Source organism: Epinephelus lanceolatus, chromosome 13 (genome assembly GCF_041903045.1).
Source record: "Epinephelus lanceolatus isolate andai-2023 chromosome 13, ASM4190304v1, whole genome shotgun sequence".
Lineage (NCBI taxonomy): Eukaryota > Metazoa > Chordata > Actinopteri > Perciformes > Serranidae > Epinephelus > Epinephelus lanceolatus.
Window position 1 is genome coordinate 35,365,105 of NC_135746.1, and position 22,050 is coordinate 35,387,154.

At 41.7% G+C, this 22,050-nt stretch overlaps 1 protein-coding gene across 1 annotated transcript; it reads right to left on the reverse strand.

Annotated features, from left to right (window-relative positions):
- Positions 1–4,273: 4,273 nt before the first annotated feature.
- Positions 4,274–20,574, reverse strand: LOC117270983 (organic cation transporter protein). The gene is made up of 10 exons (XM_033649038.2): positions 19,943–20,574; positions 18,916–19,019; positions 18,173–18,327; positions 17,603–17,771; positions 15,615–15,738; positions 14,131–14,237; positions 9,454–9,665; positions 9,233–9,341; positions 5,069–5,281; positions 4,274–4,604 (listed from the first exon to the last, which is right to left on the reverse strand). Exons 1-10 carry the CDS (start codon positions 20,297–20,299, stop codon positions 4,535–4,537), a joined length of 1,620 nt encoding a protein of 539 aa, XP_033504929.2. The 5' UTR covers positions 20,300–20,574; the 3' UTR covers positions 4,274–4,534.
- Between the last annotated feature and the right edge of the window lie 1,476 nt (positions 20,575–22,050).

Below are 22,050 nucleotides of genomic sequence, written 5' to 3' on the forward strand. Positions count from 1 at the left end.
AAAAAAAGAGCAATTCAGTTTAGTTTTAAAAAGTAAGGTTTTAGTGAAAATGCATCTGTTTGGGAAGTACTGAGCATATGACTGGACAAATGAGACTTAGATTATACTGCATTAATTGTGTGAGAATATGTTAATGGATATTCTGACATAGTTAGGAGGACCCCTATGACTTCACTCATCAAGAATTTTTTTGGATTCTTCATTCACTATGGAGGCATGCAAGAACAAACAGCAATACTACATGAGTTGTGTGAGAGTTTGTCTACGGATCTTTTGATTTTGTTTTGCTATTGTTAAACATGGCCCCCATTTACTTCAACCCATCAAGAATTTTCTCAGTTTTTGGATTCTTCGTTCACTTTGGAGACACATATAAAACTATTTTTTCTTCACAAATCCAACATGATGTACAGATGGTCATTTTTCGAAGGAATTCTTAAATTACTGGGCGCCAGATAAACTCAGTCTCATGAAGTGTTGTAGTGATGTTTTCCGTTTCAGCTGTGTTGAACAATTTAAAAAGTCCACTTAATTTTTCCCTTAAACTCCCTCTGGTCATGTCCCCCATTTTGGGAAGAACAGCAGTAGACCAACAAGCAAATGTTGGAAATTGTAGAGGGAAATTATTTATAAAGCAACTACAACAGGTTAGATTTATTTTTGCATCCACGTTACTGCCATCTATTTTCATAAAATCAATAATTTCAAGACATTGCTATGTGACATGTAGTAATGTTGTCATCCAGGAAAACCCAACCTTATTTTATAGTCTCATCTAACAACATTTTAAATTAAACACATTAGCTAATAAGACGTACTTCCTGCTGGCAATTTCTAATACTTAATTTGAGCTTCTTCCCACAACCTATTGCTTGTGTAACCTAAAAGAAGAGCATCCCATAAACTCTGCTAACAAATCTTTACTGTACAAATAAAGCCTAGAAAACATTCACAGCAACAAGCTGAGTCACACACTTTGGTTCTGGAAATCTCTGTATATGAACGTAAAAGTATATAGATGCATTGATACAATCATGACAAAATACAAAAAATTCAAAAAATAATACACATTAGAGCCAAGTCAAACATGTAAGTGTTTTAACTTCAGTCAGTACTTCTGGTTGTTGTTGATGAGCTGTCAGAAAAGATTTTAATACTCACACCATTTCTTTAGAGACAGCTCCTGCTGTTGGATATTACTATAAATATGCTGCTTGATAATACTGCTGCTGGGATGATGAGTTTAATGGGCTTTCACTGGCTGCGCTGACAGAGGACATACGATAGCCACTTTATCACTGCAGGATTACCAGTTTTTTTAACATGTATTGTAGATTCAAAGCTACAGACGGAGGTGAGAACCAAACCAAACCTTTACAATCTGGGGTCAGCACAGTTTGGCCAGTATTGGACAGGATTTATGTTTAGAGACGTGACATGACAATAGCACCCCACGGCAGGCCAGACTATATGGTCGGCTTTTGAACAAACATCCTGATGGAGAAGTGTTTTCTTTGGGAGTGTATCATCTCAAACTAAGCCCCAAGTCAGGTGTGGAGGAGTGTGTTTGCACAAGAGATAAGGAGTTACTTACTGCCCGCAGAGGGATTTAAAACACAAACAAGCTGAGTTTGAGAAAGAAACTATTCCACAACAATGGCCATTAGTCTGCTGCAGTAACAGCCTGTGCTGCTCTGGTTTCAGACTTTCCACTAGATGTTAGTCCTGGCTTACATCTGCCATAAACACACTCAGAATAAATGCTAATGTTGCTCTGTCTGCTTGATGTGACTGTTTGCTGACATGCTGAGATAGCTTTATATGGTGATAATATGTAAATGATGTGTTTACAGTTTGCTCTGCTGTCCCCAAGTGACCAAAAGATAATGAATGAAGGCAGCTTCAAGGCCTGAAACCAAGCAACAGCCTTTGAGACTAAAAACAAAGCCAACATGAAGTACCAAAAACTGCAGTTCTGCTTATGACCACTTGAGGCTGGCTTCAAAAGTGAGTAAATCCCCATAGACCTCCACATTAAAATGCCCAACAGAAATAAACACATTTACAGCCTGGTACAAAAAAACGCTTTTGGTCTCTATAGCTAATTTCCCCATGCATGACAACTGTACGGCGGGGGATGAATTTTATTACAACTCTTCCACTTAAATGTTACTAAGGCCTAGACGTGTGCATATGTAAGGGCGTGGCCACTTTGGGTGACAGGTGGGTGCTGTCGGCAACAACGTTAGGTGATGCATCCGTGGCGTAGCCCCTGATTCACAAAATATAGATGTAGCCGTTGTTGTGTAAAACAACCCTTGGCTGATTGAAAGTATGATGGAATGTATTAATCAACATGTACGTATCCACATACCTAATAAATACATACTAATGCTCTCATCTACATATCTAGTCATGTATTGAATATGTGTCACATCTGATATGGTAACATTATTAGGAATACCTTGATTGTGTATTTTTTTAAAAAGTAGAAAGTGTAGGTTTAGGCCTGAACATTTTGGAGGGACAAGTTAGACCATGACTGTGCATGTCCATACCATCATTACACCATTATGAAGTCATATCCACACATGCCTGGGCAATACACCATTATGTTCTGGCTTTAGTTGGAAGGATTAAGAAAAATAGGTGGAGACTCATTAGAATGAGTTCGGACATTGTTTGTTTTACCTCTTCACCGTACCTGTCACTGTTACTGGGGATTCCCACCAAAAGCTTCATGGTCGCCTGTGGGCGCTCTGGTCGCTCTGACATCGCTCACACTGCCAGCTCTAGCAGGTGCTTGCAGCGGCCAAAGGGGCGGGGCCGGGCGCTGCAGATGTGTCCATCAAGGCTGACTGGCTATGCACTTTACAAGGATGAACAAATATATTATCATTTATGTCTTCACTATGTATTCTTCATGACTTTCATTACACGATTAAATGAACGCCAAAAAACACAGTCGTATAGCCTTTATGAGTCTTTTATTAGCGGGAGCTTATCTGGAGGGAAATAAGCGTAGCCTATATGTATAGCATGCACATCTTTGGTTTCCTCTTTCACCATGGATCGCACTTTCGGAAGCCTCCTTTGTATTGCATTGCCGTATTTGCTGAGGAAATGCAGGACCCGGAGCCGTCGGTCTGTCTGGATCCACAGAGTCATGCAAACCCGGTCTGCACTTGGCTGCTGCTTTGGCGGCGGTGCTGCTCATCTGCATAAAGTTCAGCTTCTCTCAACTTCTACTTGACGCTCTGGTCACTGGAATTGCGTGGCTCGCTGCAGCCGATGCCCCTGACGCCCTTTGTCGCCAGTGTGCACTGAAAATGAATGGCTGCCGGCTGCTTATGACGCTCATGAAACTTTCGGTGGGAATCCACATTTACAGTGTGTTTTTAGGTCATGAAAGTTAATTGTAACGTTTAAGGTGGCCTAAAAAGTCTTGCTCAGTGTTTGGATGTACTAAAAGACTCTCTACAGAGTCGAATGCTCAGTTTTTCCAGTAAGCACATTTTGTTTTTAAGCCTGTTTTTTGCTCAAGAAAATTAGCATTAGCATTACTATTATCACAGAACCATAGCTGTAAACGCACCATGCTAACTAAGCTAGTAGCAAGTGTTATCACCACCGTCTTGTCCTAATATTGTCACTCCTGGCTCCCTAAAAATCTAAGATGGCGATGGCCAAAGGGCAAAGCTTCAAAACAAGATTCCAAAAACCAATGGGTGATATCATGGTGGCTACGTCCATTATTTCATACAGTCTATACCTGCAACATACCCTTGTAAACTATACTTCAGTTATAAGCATTGTGTATAAAAACACTTTACCTGGAATTCTTGTGGTGCTACGACAGCTGAAAGAGGAGGAAGCTCTCTCTTTAGATTAGTGTTTTTATCAGGTCTTATACATCTGTAATAGCACCAGTTTGTAGCTAAAATGGCTCCTTGAGGACTCGAGTTTTACCTGCACATGGATAGAAGATTTTACTTTGAGCCTGTACAACCGTGCCTGGGTGTGTAATGCATAAATACCACCTTGTCATTTGCATATATATGTACACACACAAATGTATAAAGTGGGCTATATTTGATTCTGTGCTGCTTCCTGCTTCTTTCATCATGCTGATGATGCTTTGTGGCTGAAACACATGTTTCTGTTCCTTATCCCCACATTAAATAAGTACATTTATCTGTGAGAGTTGGTGTGCCTGTTTGTTTTGGATCCTTCCCACAATGGTGCACCCCATACATTGTTCAAGACTATGGAGTTAATTTTCTCTGTACATTTTATTCTTAATATTACAATATTAATTGTATTAATATTAGTTGTTCCATTCCACTTACAACATATAAAAACAAACTTATACAAAATATAGTGAAAAAGAGTAAAAACACTTCGACACAAACTGCTCTAGTGTTCAGAATCTGAAAAACAAAGTCCCATGTTAACTTCCCCTGGAAGCATAGACGTTTGCCTTTGGAAAAGGCCTGAAAAGTAGTGACTGTCTCATGAGATGTAGCAGCTCATCTCAGCAGTCAATCCTGGTGCTGCCGACGACGTCCTTCTCAAAGACGACTTGCTTCAGACTGCCGCCCTCACTAAAAAAGAAAAGATGGAAACATAGGAAATAAATCAGCTTTGAGCCTCAGTAACAACTGCATAGTTTGAGTTTTTTTCCGTTGCCAAGTTATGAATCTTGGAAGTGTCTGACCCACCCGGCCAAGCAACAAAATTATTCACACTTACTACACACCACAATCCATCAGTTAATATTCTACCTGTAGATCTCTTATTCAGGATATTAGTCTTTGAAGTGACAAGGCTGTGTGTTGTGCTAGATTAGTAGTTGCAAGATAAGATATGAGGGGTTTGCAGATTTTATTAAATTGTTGAAGCCTATCTTTCAGGGCACATCTTATCCTCTCCAGATGGAAGGTATTAGTTAAGTCCTCTAGCCACATCTTGGAGGTAGGGACAGTTGTGTTCTTCAATAGGATGAGAATTAGTTTCTTTGCCATTATGAGGCAATAAAAACAATTGTTTTAAAGTAGCGGTGTCAAACCTGAGGTCGGATCCCTCTACGTCTTCGATGGTGTCAGGCAGGGGCTTGTTGGCTGTCTCAGGTAGCAGCAGGGTGAGGACAGAGCCCAGCAGAGGGCAGAGGCCACACAGCACCATGGGAGCGCGCGGACTTATGCTCCTCAGAAGGTACAGCATGGGAGCCAGGACTCCTCCGATCCGAGCGCACATGGAGCCAATACCGATCCCATTCTGTCTGTGAGTGACAGATGAAGGAGAGTCAGAACCTGAAGGCAAATCACTACTGCTGAGTTGCTTCTTCTGCTGCAGAGAAATCTTTGACCTGTATTGATCATGACCAGCAACAGGACGGATAGAACACGTACCCTGCCTTTGTGTGGTGTTGACCTGTAACTGAGAACAGAATTTAAAATTTGTGATTTAGCACGAACGCAAGGGTGGAGGGGGCACCCTGAATCTATGCCTGTCAGAGCTAAGTCTATTATGTACAGCTACTGAGGTGTCTAACCCAGTCTGACCTGGCTGGCATGCTCGCTGTGGTCTGATATGATGCCACACTTCCCTTTGTTGTAATGTGTGTTGTGTTCAGAAGAGGGACCTGCAGGCTTTGGTTGCAGAACAATCATCCCATTTGTTAATTCCATCATGTATAAAGGTGATAAAAATTAATTTCTTCATATCCATTGAAAACACACTCAACTTTCAGCGCCACAAATTTTCCATGCCATAGTGGTCAAAAACCCTTTGCCCTTCCGTGTCGAACATCTGAGATCAACAGTGATCTTCCCACCTTTACTGCTGAGCCCGAGATACCAGCACAGCAACCCAAGTGTACACAGATGGTAAATGAACTTATGAACTTAAAGTGTGGTTGGTTAAAGAACTTATTTGGCTCACACAATGCCATTCCCTAAAGAAGTCTAACATAATTGAGTATATGGTCTTGTGTTCGTCAGAGTCTTGAAGACTCATTTACATGGACCCTAGTAATTCATTAATAATCAGAATAATAGCCAAATCAAATTAAAAATGTCTCATAAAACCACCCCAGTCAGAAGACTTGGCCTGATCCAGCCTGATCAAAGGGAATTTACAGGTTGAGAGGGGTGTTGTAAAACTTTGATAATCTATCCAATCGGAAAATATAAACACCTGATAACCGTGTAAACACTTTATCTGATTATCTGATTGTGGTAACAGCCAGAGATGGGACCAAGTCACACATGTGCAAGTCTAAAGTAAGTCTCAAGTCTTAACCTTCAAGTCTCAAGTAAGTCCCAATTCATTTTTTTCTTGGGCAAGTCAAGTCAAGTCAAGTCAAGTCAAGTCACAGGTTATGTCAAGTCAAGTCAAGTCAAGTCCTGTAATAGGTCAAGTCAAGTCCAAGTCAAGTCACCTTATTATTGTAATTTTACCTGCAGAATCTGATCTTAATAAAGTGAAAAGACAAGATATAAGTAACTGTCAGTAAACATTGACTTCATCGCTGCAATGTTTACTTTGCAGGGATGACCCCCATGCATGCTCGCATGCACGCGCGCGCACACACACACACACACACACTAACCAAGGCAGCGGCCAAAATCACCCATTTAGCTCATTTAACCCTGTGTTGCTCGTTCATACAACGTACAGCCGGTCTTATGATGAACTGGTCGGAATGTTCGCTCACGTTTTCTGGGGTTAATGTTAGCAAATAAATTAAAAAACAAGTTACACCAAATCGACCCCCCCCCCCCCCCCCCCAATCCAATGATCATGATCCAATCATGACAACGCCATTCTCAGCCTGCGCTCCTACCGGGTAATCAACATTATTTTTTAAATTAATTTATTAATTTTATATTCTAACAGAAAACATGATGTGAATAACACTCAAGTCATTTAAGTCATCGTGTCTCAAGTCAAGTCAAGTCCCGAGTCTTTAACTTCCAAGTCCGAGTCAAGTCTGAAGTCTTTTATTTTTTGTCTAGTCAAGTCACAAGTCATCAAAACAGCGACTCGAGTCGACTCGAGTCCAAGTCACAATGACTCGAGTCCCCATCTCTGGTAACAGCCGGTGACGACACCAGTGCATGCGCTACACACAACATGCCACATCGGCTGTTTTTATGTCCCTCCCTCTGCTGATTTTGTCCATGGATGTATGAAGAGAGCTAAATGCAGCACTGGAGACAGGGCCCCAAACGTTTTAAGACAGTTGCTCAGTGGCACGTGAAGCCAAAAAAGTCTGACATCTGGGTATAAAATTACCCCTTTCTTCTGTATTGTGTGGCACACTGCGTGAGCATGCCAGAGACTCTGGCAGCCAAGCAGTTAACCTCCTGTTCAGCCCACCACTAACTTGAATTTGGAAACAATCATTTGGTTGTGTGGCTCCTCTACGCTTTCGAGATGTTGTTCCCCCACACAAAATTATGTATCCACTGATTTACAGACGTCTTTTTACAGTGTAGGTCTATGGGAAAAAGTATTTTTGGGCCCGATGGCATCAAGTGATGGAGCCAACTGTTGTAATTCCACTTTTGGGCCGCTATGTGAAATTGGCTTCAAAGATTGGCGCTGTTCCTGGAGGCTCCATACAAGGAGCATGGAACCAGACTCCCCTAGATTTGGGCTAAAGGCCCTGACACACCAAGCCAACGGTCAAAGTCAGGCCGTCGGTGAGCGTCTGTCGCCCTAGTTTTTGCGGTGTGTCCCGCGCCGTCGGCACTTCGGCGTTGGTGGCTTTTTGGCCAATTGAGCATGTTGAATCGGCGGCGGAGCTTGTCGGTGAGAGAGAGCATTCCTTGGACTTCCGGGTTTCCCTTTTTGCGTTATTTCCTCTCACGCAGGCACAGAACGTACATGCTACTTGGCTGTCGGATGTAGTCTTTGTAGTGTGTTCAAATGCAACTGACACAGGGCGACGTGAGGCGACGTAGACGATGCAGCAGTTGGCTTTTGTCACTGCTAGTTCTTTGATGTCGGTTCGGTGTGTCCGCACCTTAAGTCTTAACAACATAAGATAGGGACTCCTTGGAAAGCTGCATAATAAATGGATGGCGTTGTAAAATCATTTAAGAGACATGCTGCCAAAACGTTATCTATGTTACATTAAGTCCTTCATACACCAGACAATAAGTACAGATGGCTGATTTCTTGGAGTCAAATGGCTTTTATGGCATCACACCTCAACTACAACATAATCACAGCTCAATATAAACATCAGACAGGGTCATAAACCACTGAACATTATACAGCCTGATCCAGGTCATTAAGTCGAGGCTGTTTTCATTCACTGTTCATGCACTGCACTTTAATTTGGACATAACCCGCGAAATTGTGACCAAGGGGGCTGTGAACATGTGACCTACGCGCTGCAGGCTTTCAGGAGCAAAGACGGAATACAGGTCACACAGGATATAGACAAACAAAGTTTGTTTAGATGGTGGTCAGGGTGATGGACATGTCAAACAATCACAAGACTTTCACCAAGGAGGCCGCTGTTTGTGTCCCATGTAAAACCAAAAGTCAATGTGAGTTATTTTAATTGACGCATTTTAATTGACACACTACATCACATGAAGTCACATCACGACACGTCGTCACATCACGTTACGTTAAGGCCAACCATACTTCCACTTGTTGGCAAGTGCCTTTTTAAGACACAGAAAAGCCTCAAAATTCATGAGTGGGGTATTTACAGATGAATTTTATGTCGTAGAACAACATTTGAACATTCTCTTAGGCTTGTGTTAACCACAGACCTTATTTCAAGCATCCAACCAAAAAGCCATTGACTTTGAGACAAGGTAACTGCGAGTGGTAAAATGCTAACTAATTTCCAGATTTTAGGACTCTGTTGGTTCCAAACACACCTAAATGACACTTAAAACAAGGCTTAATAACAACAAAATAAAACACAACTACACAAATCAGCTGCATTATATATATATATATATATATATATATATATATATAAATTTTAACTGCAGAGTGACACAGACACATTACTGCACAAGTATAAATACTCAAATCAGCATAGGCCACTTGCGTAGGCTACAGCGTTAGCTCTGCATAGAGCCTACGCACAACTTTAAGTCAGACTCTATGGCAGAAACATTGGTGACCAGAACATGTTTGGTTTCAGTGAAAGCTGATAAGTCACAATGAGTGTAGCTATCTTAGTCAGGAACACACTCACCTGATAATAGTGGGGAACACCTCCGCTGAGTACACGTAAATAATGGAAAGAGAGGCTGTGATCCCAAACTTCCCAATCATGGCCAGCACGGTTTTAATGACAGACAGGTCTAGAGAAGAAGTCAAGGAAGAGTGAGGGAAACGCTTCGAGATTTGTTTGGACAATATATGAAAAGGTCTACAAGATGCAGCTGAATTGTAAATCAGCATGTGTGTCCATACCACTGGGGATGAAGATGGTGAGCAGGCAGGCTGTGCCACCCACAGCCAGGAAGGCCAGCTGGGAGATCTTGCGGGAGCGGTTGAGGGTGAACAGGGTGATGGTGCGTGCAGGCATCTCCACCAGGCCAAAGATCATGTGGGTCAGATAGATGTTCATTCCAAAGTCAGAAATGTTGAGAGACAGGCCGTAGTACACGAGCACATTGGCAAACCTGAGACAGATGAAAAAAAAAAAGAAGTATAGTTTTGTGATCTCATTCTTAATCATTTCGCCAACACACTGTCCCTGTATTTAGCAAGACAGATTAGACTACATCTAAATACTGAAACACTGTCTGAAAATTTGTATGTGTGGATTCTTTTCCAGTGATTATAGCATCTTCTAAATGATGGTTTACATTTCAGTTTGTAAAAAATGAAAAAGATCAGGCATGAAAAAATGAAACACATATTCCCAAGAATGAAACAACTCCACAGTGGCATTCTTGGTGCTACCACTAGATGGCACTCAAGTAGGAAAGTCTAATCTAAAATTTAGATGTTTTTTGTATGTAATACTGATTTATGTGAAAAATCATTCAAACTCTGAAAACAAAAGTTAATTATTTATGTTGTGCTCCCTATTCATAGTGTTTTTTTAGGTCAGTCAGTGTGTTGTGAGTGAGTATGTTGAGTATGAGTATTGTTGACGGTGTTATAGTCGAATGAGCTTATTTTGAAACGTGTTTTGGTAGTGTGAGGAAGTTTCGGAGGTGAGATGAACTGTTTGGCCAAGACGCACGTTGGTAATACAGACTGCATGACGAGATCCGGAAAAAGTGGCTTCAGAAACGATGGATGCTGGTTACTGGGGTAAAAAAAACTGTAAGATAAGTTAAGGGAGACTTTACTGTCACCCATCTGTATACAGTGCAGTGAGTACATAAAGAAACCGAACTACGTTTCTCCTGATCACCAGTGTACAACAAAAAGAAAGAGTGATACAACATTTAGAAAACTACTTGAACTCTTAGACCAACTACCTCAGACCTCAGATTTTTGTTTTGTATATTTTGCACCTTACTGTTAACTAGTTTTAGATTTGCTATATCTTGTATTTTGTGTCCTATATGTGCTATCCATTCGCTTTTTATAGTTTGTCACTTTAGTCCTTGTATATTGCACAACTTATATCTGCTCTCCACTATCTTTGTATCGCAACCGGTGCACAGCAACTTCCCTCAGGATGAATAAAGTTACTTAACTTATCTTATCTTACACATGAGGTACAAACAAAAAGGAACAAAAACAGGGACAAACATGGAGTGTCATAACAAACATAAGGGATAAGCTGTCTGAGGGTCCCTGAGGAAATATTGTGAGGTGTAAGTAGTCACTTGGGGGGCTGTGCAGTGTTTAGTGTAAATATCAGAGGAAGGTCTCAGTGAGTGTGTTTACAAGGTCTTTAGTATCCCGGTTTTGATTGGGTTTTTTAAGTTTACCGTTTTTCTGTCTGTCCATGTAAACACCATATCCCGAATTCAGAAACCGGGTTATGCCCTTTTCCCGGTTTCAAGAAACCCGGTTTTGCCACCTGGAGTACTCCAATAGAAGCCGGGCTACTGGAGCATGTATACGCCTTATCCCGGTCTCTGACGGCTGCCCACCGTGTGCGCAGGTGCCAGAGTGACGCACCAGATATACAAGCAACATGGCGGCAACGAGAGCTTCCCATTTTTGGAGCGACGAAGAGACTGAATTTTGCCTGAAAATGATTAAAGAACTCAACATAACTACGTGTTTAGACGTCAGAAGACACAGAAATGCCGACCTTTTCAAGTCTGTTGCGGACAAGCTACATGACACTGGTTTTCCACCTCGCACTGTTGAACAAGTTCGGTCGCGGTGGAAAATATTGAAGAAGCACTACTACTTAGCCAAGCGTCAGAACCAGCAACCAGCTCTGATCCAGCAACCTTCAAATTTTTCAAAACACTGGACAAGATGTTAGGTCACCGTCCTCTGGCAACAGCTGCCAGCAGTGGTGTTGACATCGGCTTATAATATGATAAAATAATAATAAATATATAACATTTCCCGCTCAATCTGTTGTAAACAAAAGACGTAAAAGATGTAACATATGCCTGCGCAGATAGGATGCAGTGATCAGAAAACGGGTTACTGGTATTTATCATGTATACAGGGATATGAATAACCGGGTTTCTCTGTGTTCCATGTAAACATCATATCCCGGATAAGCCTCAAAACCACAATACTAAAGACCTTGTAAACACAGTCAGTGATGGCCTGAGCTGATGCAGTTCCCATACCAGACAATCCACCAGGGTCGTGTTGACTGTGACTTTGATAACATGATTGGAGTCATAATTGGCGGAGCAGTCTTAGGTCATTGGCGTGAAAAGCCAGAGACTCTTGAGAGTCATAGGCATGTGCTCTTGTGGTCAAGTGATGTCCTGCGAGCCCTGTATACTCCTCCAGGTCAGTAACAGTCTCATAGGCAGCAGCCTCCTTGAATGTTCCAGTCTGGGCAGTGGGAACAGTCTGGGAAGGCTCCAGCCGGCCACTCTCTGATCTGCCACAGAACCAGTTTAACCCGTTTATCAACTGGTCTGCACAAAGGAGAGTATCAGAGTTGTGGTCTGAGTAGCCAAGGTGGGGCTGCCATGGCAGAGACCAATTCTTTTACTTTCACTTTGGGTGCTTTCACACCCAACCTGTTTGGTACGGTTATAATGAACTCAGGTTTGTTTGGGCTGGTGTGAAAACTGTCAATCAAACCCTCATGAACACAGTTTTATGGGCTGCCATTTTTTAAAATTTGGGTCCAGTGAATAAAAACAACTACAGTTGCTTCTGATGGTAGCATGGCTTGTTAAAAACAGCGGGTTTGTGCAGGATGTTCCATGTTGCACTAGTGACAGTTCTCTCTGACCAATCAGGGATCTGAAGTATTTTAATTCTGCCTTCTAGTAACCGCTCAGCTCGCTTAGAACTTTGACCGTGGTCGTACCAAAGAAAGTACCAGAACTATCCCCAACTTCTGCCAATGGAAAACCAAAAAAGCGAGAGCTGAGTTGAGTAGAGTCATGTTGTTCTATGCAGTGGAAATGTGGCAACGAGCCCTGAAACACCAAGCCAATCGCCGCTAGTGAGCATCTGTCCTCCTGGTTGTTGCGGTGTGTCCTGCACTGTTGGCCCTTGTCGGCTGTTTTTCGGCCAATTAAGCATGTTGAATCGGCACTGAAGATCTTTGTTATTCGCTGGAGCACGATAAAAATCCTTTGTTGTTTCAGCATAGGTTCTGTTGTTAATGTGCTAACTGGATTTATCCTGTCTGTCCTCCAGTTTCTCTTTTTGAACGACTAATACAGATTACCGCCGCCTGCTGGTGTGGAGAGTTACTTCCTCTCATGCAGGCGCAGATGGTGTGTGCTGGTTGGCTGTCGGCTGTAATCTTTGCCATGTGTTCATGTGCATCCTTTTAGCTGAGACACAGGCGAAGGGAGGCTGCGCAATAGTCGGCCTTGGTTGCCAGAAGTTCTTTGATGTCGGTTTGGGGTGTCTGGTCTCCCAGGTTCCCTCAACTACACAGTGTTGCCAACTTGAACACTTTAAAACACAACTTCAAAAAAGAGCCTAGAGTCAAGTCAAGCAACTTTTGGGGCAGACGTTTAATCCTTCCCGCTGAAAGAATTCGGTCACCAGTGCAGCTGTGTGACTCTGCTCTGTGTTCAAAGAGCTTAGGTGTATTCTAGCGAACAACTTGTCAGTAATCCCCATTGTTAGCCCCGCGAACCCATCTGTTTTTGATTTTTAACTGCTGATTCTATTTGTTCACTTATTTGCGGTCACAATAGCTGTAGCTTTCATCCTCATGACAGAGAACCAGCAGCCAGTGTACATACAGGAAAACATATACATGCAGTTGTCTGTTATAAATCAGCAAATACGTAAAGCATAATAAAGAAATAAAATAAATAAACCAAAGTAAGAGTGCAGTGGTTTAGTCAGAGATTCTGGCTGTCTATAGATATTAGTGCAAATACAATGTTTTGATTATGTTTCATGTAGAAAATGAAATGAGGTAAAGTTAGACAGCTTTTTACAAAACTATCACTTTAAGCTTCCTCTCTTTATGTTTAAGTCTGTATATATTCTGCCTTATTTTTGTCTGAATCCACAAAAGTGTTGTGTATACTTGTATATGTACAGTGATTGACGGATTTGGCCATGAAAAGGAAAGTTGGTCTGTAGCATAACCTGCAATTTATGGTCGCTGCTGTACACCCATTCTTTCTGCTCTTATTCTTTTTCCTTTCTTCTTCTTCTCTTTTTTTTCTTTAGTTGTTTTATAACAATCTTTGCAAGTATAAAAAAAATGTTGAAAAGGGGGAGTGAGCTTGAGTGCAGTTTTGAGAGGAGATTGCAAAGAGGAACACATTGGAAAAGCAATACTCCAGACTGTTAGGAATGTGGAGGGCAACAAAACTACAAGTGCCTGTGTAGTTTTACAGGGGCTGAGAAGTTGTGCTGTTTGGGTGTGCCATTGTAAACCAACAGATGTTGGCTTAGCTTGGAAATAAGGCCAATAAATGGTTGAGAAAGACGAGAAGACATTTTCAGATATAGATCTAAACACTGATATAAAGAGAAAGGGAACGTTCTGCTCGTACTCACCACAGATAAAAAACAATCAGAGAATGCTTCCTCATTTTGGGGGTTCGAACAAGGTCAATGAATGAGTATTTTTTCTTCTCCTCACTTTTCTCCTCAATTTTATAAACCTGTTGAAACAGTGAGTGAGAGACTTAGGGTTACAGTGACAAAACACAGTCCTGTTAAAGCAGTTTGCATGTCTAAATGATAATGACTGATGGAAACATTTATGCAAAGTAACAATGGTTGCCTCAGAGTGAGCCAGACCTATATTAAACAGTTAGTATATTCTCACTGCTACTTAAAGGTGTACTATGCAGTATCGTCAGTTACTGTTTGTTTTTTTAGCAAATCTCTGAACTGCTAAACGGCTGCTTGCATTGTGCTGCTCTGTCTTGTCCCTTCATGTCCTGTCAGTGTTCTCTTTCGGCCCAGTCACCAGAAGAAACTGTCGGCACTGCATGTTTCATCACATTTGTACATTTCATACGGATCATATCAACATTTGCAAAGTGATGTAGCTCTAATAACATGTGTATGAACTGACTTTGCCTTAGGGAGTTGAGAAGATGGTGGAAAGTGAGACACCTCGGCAAGACAGCTGCCAACTTACAGGCCTATAAACAAGACCAACAAATAACAAAACCAGGCGTTCTTCCTAACCGCAACCAAGTGTTTTACTTGCCCAGATATAACTACAGGTTATCCACAGTGTTCCACTACAAAATAAAGAACAAAACTTTGATACAGTATCTATGGTTTGCAGAAAGGTACAATGCCAACATTACTTTTAGCACTGTGATGTGATGAATTCATAAACTGGCTTTTCAGTGAGCAAAAATGGACGCGTGGAGTAAAAGCGTGTGAAAAGGGTCAGTCGTGTGAGTCTTATGGTCAATGCCTGAGAGTTGGCAGCCCTGTATCCACTGTATAGAAGCTGGTCCTGGATGGTATTACAACTGTGGCTAATATTAGCAGCTCTGTTTTGCATTTTAGGGAAGATTCAAGGAAGTTCACACTTGCAAAACACATTGCTTACTCCTTGCCCTAAAAGCCTTTACTCTTTCAGCATTAGAAGTAAAATTCTTTCTTTATTTCCATGTATTTTGCTTCATAGACTGGACTCATTTCACAGGATTCTTGTTTTTTAACTTGTAAGCTGGAAACATTAACTAAAACAATGTTATCTACCAACTCATAGGAGCTAATGTTAATTTAATTGGCTAGCTAGCTAAAGCTGAAAACATCTGCTAGCGACAGTCATCATTTTAGCCGCCAAAGTCAGTGGTTGCCGGCTATAAATAAGATGCTGCTGTTGTCCACCTCTGTGTGAGATCAATTTTTTCTCATTGTAATATTTCAACAATTATTGAGAATTTCTAAAGCACAACAGTGGAAAGCATGACAGGTGTAGCAGTGCTAACTATTTGTTGTTATTGCTAAAATGAACAGTGAAGTCGAAAATATCTATTGACCAGTTAAGAATAAAAAAGTTGCATCTCTACCTGACAGATCTCTAATTGTTTGGTGAGGGGCTTTCCATTCATCTGCGCTGCTTTCCGGATCAGTTCCCATGCTTCCTCTTGTCTGTCATTGGCCATTAACCAGCGGGCTGACTTTGGCAACACCCTAGAAATGTAAAGACAATTGATCAGGTAACCTACTAACAAACACCCACTGTGCTGCAGGGGGCACTCTGACAGATCCTTCACACTGAGGATTAATTGATTTGTTACAGCAAGAAGAGGGGCATCAGCACTGGGACACTTAAATGGAATGCAGCAAGTACAAATGCGTATCATACATGAGATGTATAGTTTGAGGCACACAGAGAGCTACTCCACAAAGTAGGTCAGTGTGTACACGATGTGTTTTTAATGTGTTTCAGAAATAACCTTCATCCATACTAACACGCCAGCATATCATGAGACCATTCATGTACAGTTGGCGTGTGTGTGTCAGTGTTAATGGGAAGCAGATTGTGTACTCTGAAGCTGGTTGCTTAGTTGCAGAAAATCCTGCAGAGGAAGAACAGCAATCGTGAAAAGTAAGACCAGAGACGTCTTTTACTGTCAGTGACAGTTTCACCTTGTTGCTGGTCAGAACAAATATCAGTATGAGGCCCTCCAGGTGGGGAGAAACATAGACTGCAAGTTATTGCAAAGTAAATAGAGCACGGCTGCTATGATCCAGTCAGAAAGCAAACATGAGTGTCTATGTGGTCGTCTTGAAAAGTCTCTGTTTCTGCACATCCAGACTGTAACGGGATCAGCAGTGTATTAAAAGGACTTCATTTTGGGGGTTCAAATATGCTGTAGTAGCGTGGACGCTAGGTATAAACATAACAATAGAGGTGTTTTAAAACAAAAACGATGTGGTACAATCCATGACCATACTCACATATTTTGGGACTGCCCAAAAATAGACATTCTGAAAATATGTTAAAGGAGAAACGGAGAGAATCCTGGAATTGGACATTCCACTGGCCCCGTTGTTATTTTTATCTGATGTGCTGCCCGATCAGGTTTACCACAAATGCGTGTTATATATTGCATACTTTGCTGACGACTGCAAGGAAACCAATTACTATTAATCAGATGAAACTTAACCCTCCTAGAACTGCTCAATGGCTGCAAAAAGTCAGACAAGTTTACATGATGGAGCTCATGACAGCTCAGCTACAACTAAAACTCCCCATTTTTAAAAAGAGAGGTACCAGTCATTGATTACCTTGATTAGAAAAAATGTTTTTGATATTTTGAGATTTAATTTTTTTGTGGATTCATGTGTATATATCTGTACTTGTATGTATGCATATAATTATGTGCATGGAGGGTGTACACATGGGTAGCTGTGTGTCTTCTAAAGCTGTATGATGAATCTTCATCCACATGTGCATTTATGTCAGGTAAAACACACTCTTGTGGCGGTCTTGTTATGCAGTATTAATTCCCTGTATATTGCTGTTAAAGGCAATAAAACAAGTACATTTGTTAGGGGGTGATGGTTAGAGATACTTTAATGTGACGTTAATACATCACAAGAAGGAGGTAATGAAATGATGCCCACAGGAAGGTAAGGTAACATTTCCTTAAAACAACATTGAATTACGGTTTCACCGAGAATTTCTGTATGTAAGTTACATAATGATATACAAAATGATGTTGACTATGGTTTCACACAGGTCATGAACAGCGGTCTCCTGGTCCTGTGATTGTTTGACCCATCAACCACCCCTCCCTTCCACCCTGCGCTGACCACCTTGCTTTTTATACTTCATCAGTTGCTGTCAGCAGGGCTGACAATCTAGCAATGAGAGTGGACTGGCATGCACTCCACACTTTGTTTACAATCACAAGGAATGAAAAAGATTTCCTTTATCTTAGACTTCAACAATCTCAACACAACCCAGACAGTCTGTCATTGATTTTCTAAAGTTACTGCTGAACATTACGTACTGCATCAAATATGGGTCACACTGCAGCCAACTCACCAGATGTAAAAGATGAAGAGGAAACCAGGTGCTGAGATAGCCAGCTGCAGTTTACGCCAGTCTCTTATGAGGTACGCCACCCCGGCAAGCAGAATGTAGCCAACGCCGAAAAAGTAGTCGGTGATTATACCAGCCAACATCCGCTGCTTAGATCCTGTCCATTCTGTGCCTGTATGAGTCACATAAATCACACATCAAACTGTATGTACATACAATAACAGTGTATCCATAGAAATAAATGTATCAGCCCAGTCTATGCTATAAGCCATCATCAGGGGATTTTCTCAGAAAGTAACCCTGATTTTTTTGTGGGTTTTTTTTGTGTAAAATCACTGGACTGTCCTATTATGTTTTTTTAACAATTCATTCATCTCTATGATCAAAATAGTGTTACAGTATTTAAACATTTTAAACTGACAGATCACTGCCTTTTTTAAAACTGTTCACAGTGAGGTCAGTGGATTATTATCTGTACTGGTGACATTCTCTCTGGAGAAACACATTTCCACTGAGTTTTACAAAATAGACAGACAACAATCACAGATCTCTTTAGCACTTTAAGACACTGACCTAGGACAAAGGCATTCATGATGACACCAGAGATGGATGTTCCAATCATAAAGCGAAGGGCAATGTAGACGTAGAAATTAGGGGCGAAAGCAGCACCAACCCCAAAGATGACCTGGATAGCCAGGTTCAAGAGAATGACTATCCTGCGACCGTACCTGGAACAAGACATTTTTAACTTGGTCATTTCATGCAAACAACACTTGAAAATTAAATTGATACATAGCTCTACGACAGGTACAGAAGCCCTGAGAGGCAAGTGAGAAAAAAAACTTCGGTGAGCCACTTTTTAAGTCTGATGTAAATTATTTTCTCTCCCCAGTGTTTATGAATTGAGATCAGGTGAAAAAAGGACTGGGCTTATAACTTCAAGTGTCCCTGTAACCATGACTAACGTCACAGTAATATATTATGTATACCTAACCTAGGTTATAGCTGTTGATCAGCCATGAACAATGTTTTTTTTTTAAATCGCATGCTAGTTGGCTAACTGCTAACGTCAGTATAGCTAATGCTAACAGCGGATTAGCATGATTAAAATACATATCTAGCCAAAAGAAAGACAGTAATGGCAGTAATGCTACATAACTTGCCAGCACTCAATATATGTACTCTTTAGAACATGGGCTGGCGGCACACTTCAGCATCTTGTGGCCAAAATGAGTATTACAACACACTTTTTGAAGTTGTAAGGAGTTACATCGGCTTATCAATAGTTTTTTGAAGATAGATGGATGTTATCTTACTTATCAGCTAAGCTCCCAAAGACAACAGCTCCAACTAGGAGGCCAAGCATGTATATGGAGGAGCCCACGTTGTTCAGGCTGGCGCTGTCACAAACCAGGTCCCACTGCAAGAAGAACACAAGAGTGTTTCATTGAAAACATTGTTTAACTTTTGATTTTTTACCTGCTTAGTCTGAGAATTAAATCCTTTTGGAAAATTTTGGGTCAAGAGTGACGTGACCTTTGTCCATATAATTATGTCCCCCTGAGGGTGACTCATCATCTTCCTGACCCCTGACCTTTCTTTTAGTGCCAGGTGTGGTCCAAATTTCTCTATGCAAAAACAAGTCAGCGCACATCAAAGCATCTCAAAAAACACACTCAATGGAATTAGCAGTGAACATTCATGTTCCCCAGAGGATGAATCACCAATAATAAGGCTATAATTTCTGATTCATTTTCCATAAGAATGGGGGCAAATTATTGACCACATTCGTGTTAACACTTGATGTGAGATATCTCTTGACCTAAGAGAGCACATTCACGCTCCACAGGGAATAAACCATTTTGGTTTTAATGACCTCATAGCCTGTCCTCTAGCAGCCACCCTGGACAGAGTTTAGCCATGTTGGACAATTTCTAAAAAGTCCTTGTCCCACTTGTCACTTGGTTGTAGGACTCCTGAGCTTTCCGAGTTGTAGTTTTGCCAATTAAGGGCCACAGTGGATGACTGGCCACCTTTTAGAGACTTCTACATCAGCTGCTTTGTCCAGTTGCATCATTTGTCATGTTACTGTTACTGCTGCTCAACTTTCAGGTTCATGAGTTACAAAACATGGTGAGGTGTGGGGGGAGGGCCAGAAGACGCCTCCACTGCAGGAGTCTCACAAACCTCACTCTGTTTAACCCCATTACCAGAGCCCACTCCAATAAAACAGCCCCTCTGCATTCCTTACCTGCATGGAGTCCTCATGTTAAACACATCAGGTGAAAACTTCCAAATCCTGACTTGAGAGGTTGCCAAACAGGCTGTTGGTTTTCAACTCACCTCAGTTACTATGGTGCTTTGGAAGGTCTCTTTGCTGTATTCCCAGCCGCCCTGGCAGCTCCCAGTAGGGTGTCCACTGTCAAGAGCCACAGCAATGCTGTGGTTCAATGGAACAGAGCAGGACAGGTCAGGCTGACCACCAGGGGCAGATAAATGGCTGAAGGTGAAGTTCGAAGAGGCTGGAGCACCCGCTGAGGGCCACGAGGAGCGGCATAAATGTGGAGGAACAGCTCCAGTGAAGACAGAGACCAGCATGTGGAATGCTAGAAAGATCTGAGGTAGACAGATCCATACGTACAAGATCTTCTGGAACTTCCCAAAGCCTCCAATAAGACTGAGAATTTCATCAAAATTCATCTTTCTAGCTTTTTGTCAATGCACACTTAAAAATGTGCTGCTCTGTAACTAGTCTGAATCAGAAAGTCCAAAAGTGCTCCTAAAGTGGAGCTGCCAAAGATGCACAAAGCAGATAAAAGTAGATAGCCAAGTGTAAGTCAAATGTCTGAGATAAAGACTGAAACTGATGTCTGTACCGCGCTGATGATTAACAGGTCAGATGCAGTCACACCTGTGTTGTGCACCAGTGTGAGGGCAACCAGGGTCTATCGGCAGAGAAGTGTGCAGCTCTCTGAGAGTAGTTGAACCTTAGTGTGATGGGAGTGAACTAAAGCAGGAGGGAGGTGTTTGCTCTCTTTGGGAGGAGCTGTTGTGTGATGATGGCTCTCTCCCCTCCTTCTCTGGCTCAGGACGTTCCACAACAATGGGTTCATCTCAGAAAACCTTCATTGACTTTATACCAAGAGTTTGAGTTATCTCTTGTTTGAGACAAACTTCACTGACTTCACTACTTCACTCACTAATGAACTGAAGTAGAAAAGGAGTGTAAAAACACTTTAAGACTGTCATGAACTTCTCATGTGTACTCTGCTTTTGGAGAAAGAGCAAAGGCATCATATGGCCTTTGTGTCTCAGCTGTCAAACTTGTTCAATTGTTCTCGACGGGACATAAACACTGGCTGAAAGACATGCACATTCCAAATGGTATTCAGTCATTCATTTGACATGAGATGCCATGTGGGGGTTAGGGGGTTAGTGGGAGTTTCTATGCTGGTGACACAAAAGAAGTAGATAAATACAGCAGGGAGGAATTAAAGGCTTGGACATACTTTCCGCTTTCCACGTAGAGCTGCGGACTTGTACCAGTGTCACAGACGCGCTGGTAGTTCTATACATAATACAAGTGAGGGTCCTCGTCAGTCTGGTGTTTCACGCATGCCTACCCCTTTCCCCTTATCATATCTAACTCGCAAGTGCTGTATTTCCACTTTGCACAGCATGTTTTTTCATCTCTCCTAAACACAATTTCTCAGGACTTCTACGTGTTCCAGGAGATGGCCATTAAGCTGTCTTCGTATTCCTTTGAAGACAAATTATATAAATGTGTCTAATAGCTGATCTCCTTACACAACGTCTCTTCAAAACAAGCATCCTTTGTATTATCATCTTCTCTTTCTTCTTCTTGGCAAACCAGCTAGAGGTGCACACGCAGTCACATATTTTGGGATGCACAGGGAAATCCACAGACAGGTCCATGGCGAGTGACGACATTTACTTCACGCAGACTAAAGCGGACCCTCAGAGATGTGTGAAAAGTACAAACCGGCCTTGAGCCTGTTCTTTTTACTCACTGCTATCATCACTAGCTCCCATTTCTCTGCCCCATCAGGTAATTTCCTGACATGAGCTACTGTCACATACTATGAACATGGGAGTGATTCTTACAGTAGGATAGTGAGCCTCACGGCGGACATCACTATCAAAACCATTCAAAAAACTGTAACAGAGCTCCTGGGGTGTAATCTGAGAAGACGTCTGGCATTGTTTGATGAGGTGCGGGGCCCTGGTGTTCAAATCTCATTCTGCAAAGAGTCAATGCATGAAATTCTATTCAAGAGTTTATATTTCAGAAGCAAAAACATGTTGGAAAAGAGTCGTAGTTGAAAAGTAATTTCAGATACGTTCAACTTAGTGCAGAGGCAACTCGCCACATATTGACATCATAGGCCCTGACTGAAATACATTCAAACACTCCCGAATGTGTAGAGACT